Genomic DNA, 20,212 nt, shown 5'->3' with positions numbered 1-20,212 from the left:
GTCGCTGCAATAGGCATTTGTCATTCCCTAAAGGACCAGTTTAGACAGGCCCTTAAAGAGGTTCCTGTACAGCAAGCCCGGGATTTGGCCGAACTACCGTTATGTTTTGCCATAGACGCCATTAAAGATTCAATTCACCAGGCGTCCCGCCTTGAGCTTGTGCTAACACACATGCGTAGGATCCTGTGGATAAAAAATTGGTCAGCCGAAGCACCATGCAAAAAGCTCCTGACTGGTTTTCCTTTTCATGGGGATCGGCTATTTGGGGATGATTTGGACAAATACATCCAAAAGATTTCAAATGGGAAAAGTACTCTTTTGCCAAGTTAAGAGAAGGAACAAACACCCTTCATTTAAGCGGACTCTTTCTCCTGCGCCAGGGGCATCCGCCTCTAGGCAGTGGCGACGGCCTCCGCTGTCAGAATATAGAGGAAAGTCTCCGGGTCAGGCCCAGGCGCAAGTCCTGGGGCCGGAAACCTGCAAAGCAGAATTCTAAAGCCTCATTATGAAGGGGCACCCCCGCCCGCCAGGGTGGGGGGAAGACTTCTGCAGTTCCCAGAAGTCTGGCAAGAGGAAATTCAGGACAGATGAGTCATCTCCATGGTGTCTCTAGGGTACAAACTAGAATTTCGGGAGTTTCCACCGTCTCGTTTTCTGAGGTCAAACGTTCCCAAAGATCCGTGGAAAAGGCAGTCTCTGTTTCAGGCAGTCTCTGTTTCGGGCACTAGACCGATTATTGGCTCAGGGGGTGATCATACAAATCCCCACAGAAGAGCAAGGTTTGGGGTTTTGATTTGATTTGATATGGGATTTGTACTGCGCCGAATGCGCTCCGTTAGGAGCGCGTCTAGGTGCACAAAGACCCTAAAATCAAGTGAGATTTCCAAAAGAACGTTAAAAAAGGAGCCTAGGGTGCCCAATATGAAAGAGGTAGAGTAAAAACAGAGAAGAAGAACCGGGGGGTGGGTGGGGGGGACTAACCCTCCAGATGGGGGAGGAAAAAAGAGTATACAAAATCCATGTTTTTGTATGATTTCTATTCTTCATCAGATTATCCGTAGGCCTGGATAAAGAGGAAGGTTTTTAAACCCTTCCTGAAACTCAGGAGGGAGGGTAAAGACCTTAGAGACGCTGGAAGGGAGTTCCACAGCTCATTGCCCTTTGTACCCAGGCGTCTGTTACCAGTAAATTTTAGTCTGCTGATTGTTGGTTCTGTGAGAAATAAGTTGGCCGATCGGAGTGGTCTTGACGGTAGATGATGAGGGGCCCATTCAGACAAATAAATTGGGCCCAGTTTCCGGTGTGCCCTATACATATAGCTCATTGCCTTGAATAGTACTCGCTTGGCGATAGGAAGCCAGTGTAGTTTTTCCAGCACGGGAGAGATGTGGTCTGTTCTGGCGCATCCGGAGACCAGGCTAGCAGCTTGATTCTGAATTGCTTGCAACTTTTTTTGCCAATTCAATGGAAGTCCAAGAACAAAGATGTTAGAGCAATCCAACCGGGAATGCACAAGGCCCTGTACAAGAGTTAGCCGGTTTTCGTGTAATTTTCCGGAGTCTCTGTATATAGAAGTTGGAGTTTTTGATACAGAGATTTGCGTGAGGTATAAATGACAGGCAGGGATGAAAGATGATACCTAGGTTCCTGACCTGTTTTGCCGGCGTTGGGATGGGGCAGAATGAAGTGGGCCAGGCCAAGAGAAAATTGGTGGTTGATTGAGGACCCACCAGCATCACCTCAGTCTTTACTTCATTAAGGCCTAGCTTGTTGTCGGCCATCCATTTTTGTATGTGAAGGAGGCCATTTCTCAGTTGTATGTGCATATTTGGCCCATTGTCAGCGTCAGCCAGGATCTGCGTGTCATCTGCATAGATCTGGCATGCTAATTTGTGTGTAGCAATAATGCCAGCGAGTGGGTGCATATAGCAGTTGAATAGCAGGGGTGACAATGCCGAGCCCTGAGGGGACTCCATAGAGAAGTGGTTCCATTGGCGAGCTGCAAGCGTTCATCCGCACTTGATGGGTCCTATCTGTGAGAAAGGAGTTGATCCAACGGAAGATAGTGCCACTACATCCAAAAAGGTATTCCATGCGGTCTCCCAGGATTTGATGGTCGAGTAGCACCAAGGCTGCCGACCCCCCGCATCCTTTACCCTTAACAGGCATTTGCATATATCGAGTGCGGACAGTTCAGTGCCCCGTCCCGGCCTAAATCCTGACTGGGAGTCATGGAGCAGGATCTTCACCAGAAAGGGAAGATGAGATATAGGTCTGAAATTAGTGAGCAGAGAAGGGTCGAGTGAGCTCTTCTTCAACAAGGGGGAGACAATGGCATGCTTCAGTCGTGTTGGAACGGCCCCTATTTTTAAATATAGATTCACTATTCTTGTAATTTCTGGGGCCAATGTATCTGCATTTTTCTTCATAAACCATGCGGGACAGATGTCATTCACAGAGCTTGATGGTTTAAGCTTGGACATAATATTGGATATCTCTGCCATTGAAGTGGATGCAAATGAGCTAAAAGCTAGAGGAGCTCTTATTAGTGCCGGAGGGTCAAAGTCATCAGGCAAGATTTTTAAAATTTTTTCCCCAAAGGAAGATTGAAGAGCAGAGCTTAATTCCATAGATGGGATAATCTTAGAATAAAATTTTTTCGGTTCAAATATGTCCCTAACCAATGTGAATAATTCCTGAGGCTTGTTCGAGGCTTGCATTATTTGATCGTTATAATAGGATCTTTTATGGCATTTTACAGCCTTTGTGTAGCCTCGACAATAGACCCGATACGCCATTTTGTCCCGGGGAAGTTTTGATTTAAGCCACTTTCTTTCCAATATTCGTCTTTTATTCTTAAGTAACTTGAGACTAGGGGCGTACCAAGGGCTTGACTTTTTTTTAGTTTAATAAATTTTTATTAAAGAAAAATAGAGAAAATATATACTTATATCACAAACTAGACACAATCTTGGTGAGAAAGCAGCATAAGTTTCAATGCTCACAAATTTACAATGAGTGTCATGAAGCCAGGAATACAATAACTACCTCTGTAGATACAAGAGGGAAAGTGTAAACGCATGTAATGATTAGGTAGAAAGAGGCTTCTTTCTATGCGAGCATTTGAATCAAAATACAAAAACAAAAAGAGAAACATTGCTTTAGTTAGAAGAGAGAGATAAAATAGAGAGGATGAAATACGTAAAACTAGATGATAGGAAAGAGAATAAAGGAAGGAAAAAGGGATAGTGGATAAGAGGGGATAAAATGGGAAGGGGGAGGGAGGGGGTTGTTGGCATGCATGTCAAAATGTTGAAAAATATTGAGTTATTGGAATTTAGATGGCAATGTGTAATTGATAGACTTATGGGGTTTGCATTATAATATCCTTATATGAGGGGGTGGACTGAAATTTTACCCAAGGAGCCCAAGTTAACAAATGTTTTTTGGAAGTCCCTTTAATGTTGTGGGTAATATTCTCCATGAGATGAACTTCATCTACCTTCTGTAGCCAGACTTTTATAGACGGAATTGTTGTTTGGCCCCATAAGGTAGGTTTTAAAGCTTTGGCGGTGTTCAATAGGTGAGGGATGAGTGAACGTTTATATGAACCTATGGGGGCTTTAGTGGCATGGAAAAGGATAGTCCATGGATCCATGGGTAAATTGACATCAGAAATCTGTAGGATCAGATTGCAAATGGCAGTCCAAAAGGGGCGAATGAGTGGGCAAAACTACAAGACGTGCATGAGTGGCTTTGTTCCCACAGTTCCTCCAGCACATTGGGGAACTGGCAGGGAACATTTGGTGTAGTCTAACTGGGGTGTAGTGCCACCTGGTGAGTAATTTATAGTTGACCTCTGCCATTTTAGAAGCGAGGGAACAGGTGTGAACTAATTGTAGGACCTTATCCTTATGGTTGTCTGGGAGGGGGGAGCCCAGATCTATTTCCCATTTTGCCAGGAAAGGTGGAAAGGCGGGATTTTGAAGAGCAATAAGAGCTTTATAAAATAGAGAAATACCATGTAAAGGGGGGTCTTTTGGATGAAATATTTCTTCTACGCTATTTAAATCTTGTAGACCTCTAAATGGGTGAGGGAGAGAACTCAAGAAGCATTGCAGTTGATGATATCTCCATTTATCAAGAAACGTGGCGGGTTTAGGATCAAGGATCATATGTAGTGGTTTAAGTGTGTTGCCACGGAGAACATGATGTAATAGGAGAGGTTCTTCCGGTCTCCATGATTTAAAACTGGGATCTAATAAACCTGGTAAAAAATATTTATGATTAAGGAGAGGCGTTAAAGGAGAGTCATATGAGACCCTATGAGAATTTTTTATGCAGGGCATCCCATATATCCAATGAGGATATGGTGAGTGCTGAGGTGGTTCGGTCAAGATTCCTGCAGGAACGGGGTATCCAGGGGACTATCGAGAGATCAGCGCCACTCAAAAGATATTCAAGTTGTACCCACAATTTCGAATTAAAAGCGTATTTCCAGTCGGCTATTCTGGACAGTACAACAACTTGATAATATGCCTTAAAATTAGGAAGTGCCAGTCCCCCAGAACACTTGGAGCGAAAAAATAGCTCCCTAGATATCCTGGGATGACTGTTCCTCCAAATAAAGCGGGAGATCATGGTTTGCAAAATAGTAAAGAACCCCACAGGAACTCCCAGTGGGAGCATTTGAAAGAGAAAGAGGATGCGGGGTAGTATATTCATTTTAATGATATTTACTTTTCCTAACCAAGTGTGTGATAGGCTGGACCATTTTCGTAAGTCCTCCCTAATCCTGTTTAGCAAAGGGATGTAATTATGCCGGAAAAGAGAGTGGGGATTAGAAGTGAGATAAATCCCTAGGTATTTCATGTGTTTTGGTTCCCATTTAAAGGGAAAGAGGGGCTTCAGGGAAGTCGCCTCGGACTGGGAGAAATTAATGTTTAAAATTTCCGATTTAGATTTATTTTGAAGTTGGAGATTGATTGAAAGGTGGAAAATGCTAACATTAAGTTAGGTATTGAGATGCGTGGCTGCTGAATAAAAAATAGTATGTCGTCAGCATAGGCTACGTATTTGTGGGAGCTTTTTCTTACTTGTATGCCTTGAATATTAACATTGTTCCTAATTGTTGCTAGGAAGGATTCTAAGGTAATGGCAAAGAGGAGGGGGGACAGGGGACATCCCTGCCTAGTACCATTATGTAGGACGAAAGGGTCACTCAGTGTCCCATTGATTCTAATTTGTGCTGTGGGGTTAGAATAGAGGGATGAAATACGGTGGTACATCTTAGGTCCCAATCCAAAGTGTTGCAACGTCATCTTAAGATAGTCCCAGTCCACCCTATCAAAAGCTTTTTCAGCATCAGTGGAGAGGAGTAGGGTGGGCTGTTCACTCCTTTGAACATATTGGATTAGGGAAATCGCTCTAAGGGAGTTATCTTTTGCTTCTCTATTGGGAATGAAACCTGATTGGTCTGCGGAGATCCAACTAGGCAATAGGGGGAGCAGGCGATTTGCCATTACTTTGGCAAATAATTTAATATCAGTATTTATTAGTGAGATTGGCCTAAAACTGTTACAGAGGGTAGGGTCTTTATCGGGTTTAGGGATGACAGTAATGTGAGTGGAGAGGGATTCTGGACGTAAGCCTGAGGAATGAGAGACTGAGTTTGCATAAGCTGTGAGGCGGGGGAGCAGAATGTCACTGAATGTTTTGTAGTATAAAATAGTGAACCCATCAGGTCCGGGTGCTTTACCGGATGGGGAAGATTTCAAAGCAGCCTGAAATTCCTCGACTGAGAAATCTTCTTCCAGTTCTTTAAGAATAGACACGGGCAATTTAGGTAAGTTAGCTTCTTTCAGGTAGGAGAGCATGCGTCTTTGTCTCTCTTTCTGAGGTAGAGAGGATAAGTCATTTTTGACATTGTAAAGGTCCACATTGACATTGTAGAACTCCCTGAAGGCCTTAGCAATGCCTGGAGTTGCATGGGCAAGCTCTCCTGATGAAAGTTTAATTTTGGAAATAAATGACTGCGTTTGTTTAGCTTCTAATGACCTAGCCAGTGTTCCCCCACTCGTAAAATTTCTGTGATATGCGTTGGAATTTTCTCTTAGTGTCTAAATTGAGAAGAGATTTTAATTTCTCTCGTTTAAGTGTGAGGGATTGGAGATGCTCAATATGGAGAGAGAGTTTATGTTGCTTGTCAAGATCAGCTATTTGTTGTAGGACCTGTTTAATTTGTTGACCATGCTCCCTTTTCTTTCTGGCACCAAGCTCGATGAAGTGGCCTCTAATAGTAGCCTTATGAGCTTCCCAAACAATGGAGGGAGAGGTGTCAGAGGGTTTGTTTTCCTTGAAATATTGTGATAAATAGGAGGCCAGCATGGAGACCTCTGCTTTGTTAGTAAGAAGGGAATCATTAAGTTTCCAGTTATTAGTGCGACGTGCTAGGGAAGGCATGGTCAACATCATTGACACAGGTGCATGGTCCGAGATAGTTGCGGTGCCTATGCGAGTAGACTGTAAGAGGGGGAGATGAAAGTGATCTAGGAATATATTGTCTATTCTAGAATATGATTGGTGTGTTGTGGAGAAATGTGAGAAATCCTTCACCTTGGGATGGAGGAGGCGCCAGACATCCATTAACTGGAGGTCCAGGAGTCTCTTTTTGACAAATTTCAGGCATTTAAAAGAAATATTAGAGCGCCCTTGGGACGTGTCTATTGTTGGGTCTAGAGACATGTTAATGTCTCCTGCTAAAATAGTAAGACCTTTGGCAAAATGTGACAATTTGGTTAGGATTTGTGAAAAAAAGGTAGGCTGATTTTGGTTTAGGCAATATACATTTGCTAGGGTACATTGGGTATTGCCTATGAAGCCCCTGTGGAAAAGAAAGCGACCGGAATCATCAGCTAGCATATCAGATAAGCGAAAGGATACACTTCTGCTAAACCCAATGGTCACTCCCTTAGCTTTGTTGGTGTCAGATAAGCTGTAGTATCATTGTGGAAAGTGGGGTGAGGTCAATTTAACTGGAGTTGTGTGGGTTAAATGCGTTTCTTGAAGAAAAACAATGGAGCATGCGGCTTGTTTTAGTTCAGGGAATGTTTGGTGCCTCTTAGCTGCGACATTAAGACCCCTAACATTGTACGATATGATCTTTAACGTAGCCATTGTTATATCAAAGCGGGATCCTTCAGCCTATACTTCCATGCATGCCAACAGGGGGAGGGGAGGGTTGAGTAGAGAGGGAAAAAAAGAAAAGAAGGAGAGAATGAACATATAGAAAAATCATATACATGAATTAAAGAACTTGTGGGAAACACATGAATAACACGCAGAAATCTGCAGTGGTCCCATTGGGGAAAGAGAGAGCGAGCAGCCATCCAAAACCCTGGGCAGGGATTGAATAAGACAACTTTAAGGTTGCACGCACTCTCTAACCCCAGAAGGAGGATGGGACAGGGTTATGCTGTAGGGGAAGGGCAATAAAAGAAGCGTGCCCCGACAGCACTCGGCCTGTGAAAAACAAATAACTTATAACTATAAGTGAATAATTAGTTCCAGTTAAATAAGAAGGTTATGTAGGCAGGAACAAGATCAATTTAAACAATAAAGTTCCTACAAGGCAACACATGTTTTAGACCAAACTGGTGCGACAACAGAAGAACATAAGAAAAAAAAAAAAAAACGAGATCAGTGGTCAAACCAGTGTCAGGTCAACGTCGGCCAAGTATAGTCAGGCAAATGTGCAAAAAATTGTAGCCGAAACCTGACTTGGTGCCAGTAAACTCTAGGTGATTGAACATCTACACTGGTAGAATGGGGTTGGATGAAAAAATGCACAATTCAACCATGCTTTGGGGAAAATCCTGGAAGAGAGGTGCATCCTCTCTTTGAAGGGGTTTTTCTCTAAATTGCTAGGTTCGAAAATTTGGGAATTGAGTCCTGCCAGCCTGGGAGTTTCAAGGATGGAAGATTAAGATCCTGCAAGAAGGTTGTAAGTTCCTATGGAAACCTTAGTGTATGGGAACAGCCATTTTTTGTGGCAATCAGGCAGGCTGGGAAGCCCCATCTATATGTGATCCCGTCTGAACGTAGGTGATCAAGGAGCGGCTTTAGAGCTCTACGGCGGTCTAAAGTATCTTTGGAGAGGTCTGGGAATATGGTGATGATTGCCCCGTCAAAGTCTATGTTAGGCAAGCCCTGCATCTTCGTCATAATGGCATTTTTATCCTCGAAGTAATGCAAGCGACAGATGACGTCTCTGGGCTGGTCAGAATTAGCATTGTGGGTCTCAGGGCATGGTGTACATGGTCAAAGCGGAGTGGTTCAGTGACAGGGTTACCCATAATGGTGTTGAAAATGCCACGTATTGATGGTTCGAGATCACTATCTCCAGTAGCCTCAGGCAGACCTCTGACACATATATTATTTATGCGGTTGCGGTTCTCGAGGTCTTCGAGTTTGTATAGGGAGGCCCGATGAGCGAATGCTAGCTGGGTAACAGTGTCTTGCAGTTCTTTAATGGCTAGGGCTTGTGTATCCTGCCGTTGCTCTGTTTCCTCCACTCTTACCAAGATGTGTGACATGTCAGTTCTAACCGCAGTTATTTCTTTTTTAATGGACTTTTCCAAGCTATGAAACATACCTGCGAGTTCTTTTTTAAGACCGCTCATCAGCGTAGTCATTTCGGAGCCAGCAGGGGATCCAGGATCGTCCATGAGATTCGAGCACTATGAGGAGGCCAGAGAGCTCTCCCTCACGGAGGCAGCGTGAGATGAGGGAGAGGCGCTTGGTCTCGAGGTTCGGGCCTTGTCGCCACGTGCGTTGGCCAAATATTGCTGAATAGAGCCTACGGAAACTGGAATAATGACCTCTTACCAGATCTTTTACCCGGTGCAGAACGGGATTTAGTTGATTTGGCAGGCATAACTGGAACTATAAGGCCGGTAGCTGTGTGGGGCACCTCTTACATTCGCTAGTGCCATACATACATCAAAATACTGTTACTATTTGTAAAGATTCTCGTGAAGATAAGATGCGGATAATAGCAGGATCACCTCAGCTGCAGAGCCAGGAGATTTAATTTGAGCAAAGTCTAGAGGAACAGGAGCTGTATAGAGAGTGTGGTGGCACAGATGGAGATAGGGAGTACTTGGAGTACCAAGATGGCCGCCGAGTACCAAGATGGCCGGAGCCGCGGACTTTCCTGGCGGTAGTGGCCGGCCGGGTGAGTACCGTTACGGGAAGGCCTCGAGCAGCTTCGTATGGGCCCAGATTCGGGGCTCCGGCTATATGAGAATGTCCCAGCACTGAAGGGGGAGCCGGCTGAGGGATAGGTGGTGAAGTGACCAGGTACTCACCGCTTCCAAGAGGTAGAGCAGGCCGGAGCGGTAGGCCGCAAGATGGCGTCAGGCCTCCGGAGGTCGATGTTTCAGAGATGAAATCTCCAGGTGAGTTGCCGCTGGAGCAATGGGACTGCGGGTGCGGATGATTTTACAGCCAGGGTGCTATGTCAGAGCTTTTCCGTGGCCTCCAGTCCGGGGTAACGAGGAGCGGTGGGCTCCGGGTGTTTAGTAGGCCCCAAAATGGCAGCAATCTCTCCGAGGCTCGGACTTGGCTGTAGGCCCAAGACCGCGTAAAGTAGCCAGAAGGATCAGAAACTCCTCGGAGGCTGCAGCTGAGGGTGTCCAGATGCTCCTGAGATTGAAATGGAGCTTGATGGGGTGAGAAAGGGCAAGGATGGCTATGGATCCAAGTACCCTGGACGGAGCACAGTTATCACACGTCCTCCCTGTTCAACGTCCGGACACGCCCCCTCACCACGGGCTTGACTTAGAAAGTCTTGGGCGCCTATTTACTGTTGTCAGTGGGGCCAGGATGTCTAGACTTGCCTTGATTCTTAACTCAAATTCATCTAGGGATCTTTCCAGCCTTTCAGTCTCGGTTTCTAAAGCCAGAATTCCGATTTCTCTCTGTTCATTTACTAGGAGTGGCTGTCCCTGATGGTAGTCGTAGCATGTTTTAAAGTCTTTTCGAAAGGCTTCCGAAATGGAGCCGATTTTGTCATACAATTTCCTTTGGGGATTTTTATTGGTGCAAAATCCAAGAGGTTAAAGGTGATCAGACTATGGTCTGACCATCCCACCTCATGTGCTATAACATTAAAAGCTTCCATGCCATGAGTAAAAAGGGCATCTAGCATATGGCCCTTTATGTGTGTGATCATGGTGGATGCCAGGGTAAAGTGGAGGCCATCTAGGTCATCTATGAGATCCTGGGAATCACAGCTTGTGTCATCCTCCAGCCACATATTCGTGTCTCCCTGGAGCACGACACAATCCGATTGTAGACACAGGGACATCATTAGTTCAGATAAGTCAGCATGGAAAGTACCTGCTGGACCAGGGGGACGATGGACAGTGCCTAATACAAATGAAGAAGAGTCACTTACTTTACACCTGATCACTAGGTGTTCAAATGAACTAAACTCAGGTGTTTTTAGCTCAGTGCAATCCAAACAGTCATCATGAATCACACAAACCCCCCCCTCCCCTCTTGTGTTCTCTATTTTTAACTAAAATCTTAAAAATTCGGGGAAGTAATTCTTCTAAAACTGACTTATAATTCACATCAAAGCAAGTCTCTGTGATTCCTAAAATGTGAAATTTCTCTGACTCTAGCATGTCAAAAATTTCCAAACAATGCTTAGTGGCTGAGCAGGCATTAGTGAAGGCGGCCCTTAAAGTCTCAAAGGTAGATGACTTCGCCGATGTACTTTTCGGCTGTTTGTCCCTTTTTTTTTATGTTCCTGGGGGCACCAGATTTTATTTTCGATGCAGTTAAGTTGAATGTCTCTTAAAATTGCAGTATGTTGATTATTAAGTGAAATAAGCAACAACCTCGAGTGGATTAAACAGTGCGCGGTACTCATTTCCCTGGCAGAAAGTTGTCCTGTACTGTATCCAGAGGTTTGTGGCCCATCTGCCCCGTCCAGACCGGCCCAGACGGGCACAGACGGGCTTGCCTCTGGCGCGCCCGCTCGTCGCGGGGGCGCCATGATGTTTATAGCAAGTCCCGGTGGTGAAGGGGTGTGGCCAAGTCGCACGTTGTGTCGCGCTGGTTGCCAGGCAGTTGGACGCTGGATGGAAATAGGGGTAGAAATGAAGCTGGCCTTGAGTACTATCAAGGGCCAAGTCTCAGCTTTATCGGTCTTATTTCAAAGACCGCTTGCTTCACATTCTTTGGTCCGGGTTTTTATGCAAGGGGTGATGCGGCTTAATCCGCCAGTTAAATCACCTTTGAACCCTTGGGACTTGAACTTAGTTTTGTCAGTGTTACAAAAACAGCCATTTGAACCAATACAGCATACTCTCTTAGTCCTTCTAACAAGGAAGTTAGTGTTATTGGTTGCTATATCCTCAGCAAGGAGGGTTTCGTAATTGGCTGCTCTTTCTTGTAAAGAGCCATACTTGATTTTTCACGAGGACGGAGTGGTGTTGCGCCCTCGTCCAGGTTTTCTGCCAAAAGTGGTCTCAAGTTTTCACCTGAACCAAGATATTGTCCTGCCATAATTTTTTCCAAAACCATGTTCCAGGGAAGAGAAGTCACTACATTATCTTGATGTGGTGAGAGCTGTCAAGGTCTATTTAAAGACGACTGCTCAGATCTGGAAGACTGATGTCTTGTTTGTGTTGCTGGAAGATCCTAGGAAAGGACAGGCAGCGTCGAAATCCACTGTCGCTAAGTGGATTCGGCAAGTTATAATTCAGGCTTATGATTTAAGGGGTAAGATTTCACCTTTTCAAGTCAGAGCGCACTCTACCAGAGCCGTTAGTGCTTCTTGGGCAGTGCGTCACCAGGCCTCCATGGCTCAAATCTGTAAGGCTGTAACTTGGTTTTCAGTACATACATTCACAAAGTTTTATCAGGTGGATGTAAGAAGGCATGAGGATATCGCCTTTGGGCGCAGTGTGCTGCAGGCAGCAGTATAGGTCCTCAAGTCAGGGGGTGCCCTATGGGTTGTGTCTCCCTCCCCTCAAATAGCATTCCTATGGGATGTCCCATATGGTTATATAGTTACTACTATGGCTCTGTGCCCCGTTATGTACGATAAAGAAAATAGGATTTTTATAACAGCTTACCTGTAAAATCTTTTTCTTGGAGTACATCATGGAACACAGAGGTCCCTCCCCTATTTCTGGGGTTTAGGTATGTTGCTTTGCTACAAAAACTGAGGTACTCCTGGTAGGAGGAGGGGTTATATGAACTTCCTGTATTGGGTATACCAGTATCCATCACCTGAAGGTGCCTATGTACCCATATAGTTACTACTATGGCTCTGTGTCCCATGATGTACTCCAAGAAAAGAATTTTACAGGTAAGCTGTTATAAAAATCCAATTTTTGTAAAATAAAGGGCAAGATTATCTCTATACCTGTGTGCTGGTGAATATTCCTATTTTCCTAGGTTAGAACCTCTGTCAACTTTTTTTTTTGCGGTCTGTGTGTTCTCTAGGGAAATTAATCCTTCCTCTTTTTCCTGATATTCACTGTCAACAGGACTGAAAATGATGGGTTATCAAACATTTTAAGCATCCTCCAGAACAGGGAATAGAGGAAAAATGTGTGCTGATAACTAACAGAAAATTTACATTGCTTTAGAGATAGTTCCCCTGACATCCTGTTGTGTCTAGGCAGCAAGTGAAGGCAAGTGTTGTAAATGGGAGACAGATAGCAAAAAAAAATTGATTTAAACTAGATGAGGCGTGCTGCCTGCCGTATAATAAATGAGCAAATACCATGCCATCATAACACAAAGAAAAGAAAGAAAACACAAAAATGAGCATAAGATCTATACACCCCTAGTTAACTGTAATTGGTGATGTGAGTCTTTAAAAGTCCAATGGGATATCGGGCACTTGTTTCATGGCTGCAATACCTCACTGGAGCAAGATCCTTACTAGTGCACATATGGAAAAATAAACAGAAAGAGGGGTGGTCACCTACAAAGTGTAGCTTTATTAAATTCACTGTTTAAAACACGCATTTTATACACTCACTGTGAAAAGATCAGGAACTGAGTCAAACATCCCAGGCTCTGTATATTACACCCATGGTGACAGGTCTTTGGCTAGTGGAACAATGGAAGCAAGGCAAAGGCAGCACAAAAGCGGCCAAGCTATGCAGAGTGTAGCAAGGAAGCTGGGTCTGAGTGCTACAACCAGCTTAGCCGATGGAAGGACAGAATGGCGGCTGGCAATCCCCAGGGCTGTGGGGGTGACATAACAAACTCTGCTGCTTTTGTCTGGCTTTCCAAAATGAGTGCATTAAATGCATGTTTTTACCATTGAAGTTAATAACGCTACACTTAGTTGTTGACGCCCTCTCTTTCTGTTTGTTTTTCCATAAATCTCATGTCATGTCTGTTTGGTCAACTTTGGTAGATCATGTCATATTGTACCCTGTTAGGCAATTGGCTTACTGCTAAGTGCAGCTTTATACTGGCATGCTCACCAGCAATAGTAAGGAAATTAAAGGATACTATCATCATTTGTGTGATCATGTTCAAAAGCATGTTTAAACTACTCTTTTAGACTACTGTACAGCTAGCAGTTTCACAACTTCTGTGTAATTTTTTTATCATATTTTTTTCCTCTAAATTAATAAATTCATACATAGTTATTTGTTTTCTCTAAAACTCTTGCTTTTTACAACCAGATGGATGTACTGAGGATCTTTATTGGTTCTCCAGAAAGTTTGAACCTCCGTAACATCTTATGGCATGGATTTGCGTCACCTCATGAAATTCCCCCTAAGTAAGTTGAAATACAGTATGAGTCAAAAAAAAAATAACGTCCTGCCACAGGTGGGAACATTTATTTCCAAACTGAGAAACCTAGTGCAGTAAAAGCATGGTAATCATAAAGAGCTGCAAAGTTTCTAGAGATTATGATGTTAAGATATTTAAAGAGTAACTCCACTTTTGTTGAGAAAAAAAAAAATTCTCTGGGTGATCTATGTACATGTGTGTTTTAACAAACTTTGTTGCAGATTCCTACCTTTTTTTATTCTGAAGAAAGAGCTGTTTGTTTGTCTGTGACCATGTGAATCTATATGGGAGTGGATTTATAATGATCAATCACCTGCTGCACCTTCAGGGCTCTGAGGAACATGGCAGGGACTGCATCCCTATAAACTGATTTTTTATTTGGGTGTATCACCTCAAAAATGACATTTTTGTTGCCCAAGATGCCAAAAATCTGACCTGCAACTTCAGACTTCTGGGAAAATCAGTAAGCTAATCACACAAGCAGGAAATTTAATTTCTGGGGGGGAGTTGTATACAGAACACCTCCAGGTAGACATTGTGCATTGCATTTTACAGAAAATTACAGAGCTGCACATTGAAAAGGAAATGTACTTTTTAATAACATTCAATTACAATGTGACTTGTGTCAAAATTGTATATGCTATCTTATTGTTTTTTTATTTGCTATTTTTTTCCCCACGAAAGTGGAGTTACCCTTTAAATTTGACAGTTTTTGTAAAGGAAATAGAAATTATATTTGGTTTGATTCAATTTTATTTCATTTTTTTTAAATGTATAGATCCTTTTTGTTTTTTTTATTTACTTCATATACAGTTGTGCTTATAGATTTACATACCCTGGCAGAATTTGATTTCTTGGCCATTTTTCAGAGAATATGAATGATAACACAAAAACATTTTCTTTCACTCATGGTTAGTGTTTGGCTGAAGCCATTTATTATCAATCAACTGTGTTTACTCTTTTTAAATCATAATGGCAACAGAAACTACCCAAATTACCCTGATCAAAAGTTTACATACCCTAGTTCTTAATACCGTGTATTGCCCCCTTTAACATCAATGACAGCTTGAAGTCTTTTGTGGTATTTGTGGATGAGGCTCTTTATCTTCTCAGATTGTAAAGCTTTCCATTCCTCTTGGCAAAAAGCCTCCAGTTCCTGTAAAATCTTGGGCTGTCTTGCATGAACTGCACGTGTGAGATCTCCCCAGAGTGGCTCAATGATATTGAGATCAGAAGACTTAGATGGCCATTCCAGAACCTTCACTTTATTCTGCTGTAGCCAATAACAGGTCGACTTGGCCTTGTGTTTTGGATCATTGTCATGTTGGAATGTCCAAGTACGTCCCATTTGCAGCTTTCTGGCTGATGAATGCAAATGTTCCTCCAGTATTTTTTGATACCATACTGCATTCAGCTTGCCAACAATTTTGATCAAATTTCCTGTGCCTTTGTAGCTCACACATCCCCAAAACATCAGCGATCCACCTCCGTACCTTTCATCATAGGCCTTGACTCCTCTCCAATTGTAGCGTTTATGGTTGTGACCAAAAAGCTCAATTTTGGTATCATCTCTCCAAATGACTTTGTGCCAGAAGGTTTGAGGCTGGTCTCTGTGCTGTTTAGCGCATTGTAAGCGGGATACTTTGTGGCATTTGCGTAGTAATAGCTTTCTTCTGGCGACTTGACCATGCAGCCCATCTTTCTTCAAGTGCCTCCTTCTTGTGCATTTAAAAACAGCCACACCACATGTTTTCAGAGAGTCCTACATTTCACCTGAGGTTATTTGTGGGTTTTTCTTTGCATCCCGAACAATTTTCCTGGCAGTTGTGGCTGAAATTTTAGTTGGTCTACCTGACCGTGGTTTGTTTTCAACAGAATCCCTCATTTTCCACTTCTTGATTAGAGTTTGAACATTGCTGATTGGCATTCTCAATTCCTTGGATATCTTTTTATATCCCTTTCCTGTTTTATACAGTTTAAATACCTTTTCCCACAGATCCTTTGACAATTCTTTTGCTTTCCCCATTACTCAGAATCCAAAAACGTCAGTGAAGCACTGGATGGAAGATGCAAGGATCTGTCAGGAGTCCAGAAACTTTTAGGCCGGGTTCACACTGGTGCGACACGACAGCCGTCCTACTTTGGATCCGACTTTGCCCTGCGACTTGAAGCCGACATAAGTCCGACTTTCAATGGACAGGGATCCGACTTGGATCCCTGCCAACACCAGGCACTGTGTTTGGTATGAATCTTGAGGGGGAACTCTGCGCCAAATTTTAAATAAAAAACTGGCATGGGTTCCCCCACCAAGGGCATACCAGGCCCTTGGGTCGTGTATGGATTTTAAGGGGAACCCCTTTCGCCGAAAAAACGGCGTGGGGGTCCCCCCCAAATCCATACCAGACCCTTATCCGAGCACGCAGCTCGGCCGGTCAGGAAAAGGGGTGGGGACGAGCGAACGCCCCCCCCCCTGAACCGTACCAGACCGCATGCCCTCAACATGGGGGGGTGGGTGCTTTGGGGCGGGGGGGCGCCCTGCAGCCCCCCCCACCCCAAAGCACCTTGTCCTCATATTGATGAGGACAAGGGCCTCTTCCCGGTAACCCTGGCCGTTGGTTGTCGGGGTCTGCGGGGGGGCTTATCATAATCCGGAAGCCCCCTTTAATAAGGGGGCCCCAGATCCCGGCCCCCCACCCTATGTGAATGAGTATGGGGTACATTTTACCCCTACCCATTCACCTAGGAAAAAAAAGTGTCAATAAAAAAACACACTAGGCAGGTTTTTAAAGTAATTTTATTAGGCAGTTCCGGGGGTCTTCTTCCGACTTCGTGGGTCTCTTCCTTCTTCGCGCTCTCCGGCCTCTTCTCTGCGCTCTCCAGTTCTTCTCCCGCTCTCCGGTATCTTCTGCCGGGCTCTTCTGCTATCTTCTGCTCTTTTGCCCGCTCTTTTGCTAGCGGTGGCCCGGTCTTCTCCGCCGTCTTCTTCCCTCTTCTCTTTTTCCGATGTTGACACGACGCTCTCTCCCACCGTAATGCCGTGTGTGCAGTCTGCATCGACTTATATAGGGATGGGGCGTGGTCACCGGGTGATGTCACTCAGTGACCCCGCCCCTTATGATGTCACAGTCCCGGGGCATGATGGGACGTTTGTCGCACTAGTGTGAACCCGGTTATACACACATGCTAATTACAAGCAAACGAATCACAGGTGAGGATGGTACCTTTAACCACTTACGGACCGCCCGCCTCGCTCTGCTATCGGTAGCAGCGGAGGCGATCGGGTCCTGTGTCCTGTTAGGCCAGGAGACGAGTGAGGGGAAGATGGCCCCCACCCTTCTCTATACCACTGCAGGGCGGAAAAGTCACTTCTGCCCATAGCTCTTAAAGGGACATTTTTATTTATTTTTTTTTCAAATGACATTTAATTTTTCTTTTTTTTTTTTATTGCATTTTAGTGTAAATATGAGATCTGAGATCTTTTTGAGTATTACAAGGGATGTTTACATTCCTTGTAATAGGAATAAAAGTGACACATTTTTCTTTTAAAAAGAACAGTGTAAAAATATAAAAATAAAAGGTAAAATAAATAAGATTTTTTTTTTTTCTTCAAACGCGCCCCGTCCCGCCGGGCTCGTGCACAGAAGCGAACGCATACTTGAGTACCGCCCGCATAATTAAAAAAAGTGTATTTTTTCCAAGAAAAAGTGCACTTGTAAGACCGCTGCACAAATACGGTGTGACATAAAGTATTGCAACGACCGCCATTTTATTCTCTAGGGTGTTAGAAAAAAGAAATATATAATGTTTGGGGGTTCTAAGTAATTTTCTAGCAAAAAAAAAAAAAACAGTTTTTAACTTGTAAACACCAAATCTCAGAAAGAGGCTCGGTCCTTAACCACTTCCGGACCGCCGCATGCTGATGTAAGTCCTCACTTTGAGGACAGATATCGTTGTTATGGCAGCAGCTAGCTACTACAACCCCGGTATCGCGGTGTTCGGATGGCGGTTCGGTACAAGATAAAAATGGTCTCTGCGGCGTATTCGCCCCCCTCTCCCGCTGCGATCCGGTGCCGTCAGCAGCGGCGGAGGCAATCGGATCCTTCATGTGGCTGTGCATGGAGACGAGTGAGGGGAAGATGGCCCCCACCCGTCTCCATGACACTGCAGGGCGGAAGCGACGTCAAAATGTCAATTCCGCCCATAGCTCTTAAAGGGCCTTTTTTTCTTTTCTTTTTTTTTTAAATGACAAAATTTTTGAGAAAATATGTAAATATGAGATCTGAGGTCTTTTTGACTAGGTGTGTGGAATTTAATCGCTGCATCGATGCATCGCGATTCAGAGGTCCCCGATGCGGCATCGATGCAAGCTTGCCGAAAAATCGATGTCGGGTGACGTCATCCTGACTTGCCTCGCCCCTCCCGGAAGAGTGCTCCGAGCGTTTTTGTCAAAATGGCTTTTGTTAATAAATGCAATTGTAATCCATTAAGTGGTGACCGCTGTATGTGTTTTTTTTAAATATATGCATCTTCATACCTCGTCTTTTAGTCTGTGTATATAACTGTATAAGCCACTCATGTGACTGCTCGGTCCGGCCCGCCTCTCTCCTCTCACGTATCTCCTGACATCAGCCCCGCCCCCCTCTCTTCTGATCTGATAGCTACAGTCGTTGGGCGGGGCTGAGCACTCCCACTGACGTCAGGAGAGACAGAGAGACGTGAGACTGAGAGGAGAGAGGTGGGCCGGACTGAGCGGTCACATGAGCGGCTTATACAGTTATATACACAGACTAAAAAACGAGGTATGAAGCTGCATGTATTTTAAAAAAACACATACAGCGGTGGCCACTTAATGGATTACAATTGCATTTATTAACAAAAGCCATTTTGAAAAAACGCAGTTATACACAGACTAAGAAATGAGGTATGAAGCGGCATATATATAAAATGCACATACAGCGGTGGGTACTTAATGGATTATAACTGCATTTTTTTTACCACACAGGTATTTTAACAGCAGCATGTAGAGTACAAATGTGTTTGTACTCTACTTACACTGGCTCCTACAGGTGCTCTGTGCTGACATTATTCCCCCCCCCCAGTTTGCACATTCCAATGTGTTAACTCCTAGTGTGCTGGAATGCTGGAAGGTGCAAACGGGGGAGCCCAGAGAAATGTCATCACAGAGACAGTAGTACAGGGAACTTCACAGGGCTGTTTGTCAGTTGTGGACTCTAATCCCTCCTGACCTCCCAGCAGCCATGTGTGTGAATTCCCGTACCCTGTAGTGCACCGGATTAGTGCACTGCGTAAAGTGGAGTTCCACACGTTTTTTAGTTTATTAAAAGTCAGCAGCTACAAAAAGTGTAGCTGCTGACTTTTAATAATCAGACTTTCACCTGTCCCACGGTCCATCGATGCGGCCGCACGGAGCCTCGCTCCTCTCCCCCTCCTCTCCTTGGCGCCGTCATATCTACTGTGGGCAGTGACACCCGCCCGTGACAGCTTATGGCTTCACAGCCGGGCGCAGACTGCGCAAGCAGCACTGCGCACTACCATTGGCCAGCCAATCTTCTGGGACCCAGAAGATCGCTGGCAGGGAGGGGCCGCCTAGTAAATTTTTTGTTTAATAAAAGTCAGCAGCTACAAAAAATGTGTATCTTTTGACTTTTAATAAAAAGACACCCACCTGTCCCACAATCCAGCGGCGTGGCCACCCAAACCCTTCATTCTCTCCCCTGCCTGTCCACGGCGCTGGCAATATTACTGTGGGCATCCGGCTGTGACAGCTTGCAGCTTCACAGCTGGGTGCGCCTGTCTCACTGCGTTGTCCTGCACAGCCGGGCAATCTTCTGGGAACTGTGATGTGTCCCAGAAGATTGCAGGGAGGAAGGGCCACCTAGGCGGCCCAAGCGGAAGTGTGAGAGCGTCAGTAATCGTGATGCACCGCGGAACCGAATCGTTGACCAGATAATCGTAATCGCATCGAATTGTGAGACCAGTGAAGATGCGCACCCCTATTTTTGATCCCAGATGTCATATTTAAGAGGTCTTGTCATGCTTTTTTTCTATTACAAGGGATGTTTACATTCCTTGTAATAGGTATAAAAGTGACATTTTTTTTTTTTAAAAACAGTGTAAAAATAAAAGGTAAAATATATAAGAAAAAAAAATTTTAACGCACCCCATCCCGCCGAGCTTGCGCGCAGAAACGAACGCATACGTGAGTAGCGCCCGCATATGAAAACAGTGTTCAAACCACACATGTGAGGTATCGCCAAGATCGGTAGAGCGAGAGCAATAATTCTAGCCCTAGACCTCCTCTGTAACGCAAAACATTAAACCTGTAGAATTTTTTAAATGTCGCCTATGGAGATTT

At 44.4% G+C, this 20,212-nt stretch overlaps 1 protein-coding gene across 7 annotated transcripts in view; it reads left to right on the top strand.

Moving 5' to 3' along the window:
* The window catches only part of ERMARD (ER membrane associated RNA degradation), a 169,240-nt gene that overhangs the window by 56,078 nt on the left and 92,950 nt on the right, over positions 1–20,212 (top strand). For all 7 annotated transcript variants that reach the window (XM_073627881.1, XM_073627876.1, XM_073627877.1 and 4 more), the window contains one exon: positions 13,725–13,822. In XM_073627881.1, coding sequence (XP_073483982.1) covers positions 13,725–13,822 — 98 coding nt within the window. The remainder of the gene's footprint in view (positions 1–13,724; positions 13,823–20,212) is intronic.

The sequence above is a fragment of the Aquarana catesbeiana genome, linkage group LG04, assembly GCF_042186555.1.
Source record: "Aquarana catesbeiana isolate 2022-GZ linkage group LG04, ASM4218655v1, whole genome shotgun sequence".
NCBI classification, from domain to species: Eukaryota; Metazoa; Chordata; class Amphibia; order Anura; family Ranidae; genus Aquarana; species Aquarana catesbeiana.
Note: the sequence above shows the minus strand (reverse complement) of the source record. Positions and strands in the feature narration are given on the sequence as shown.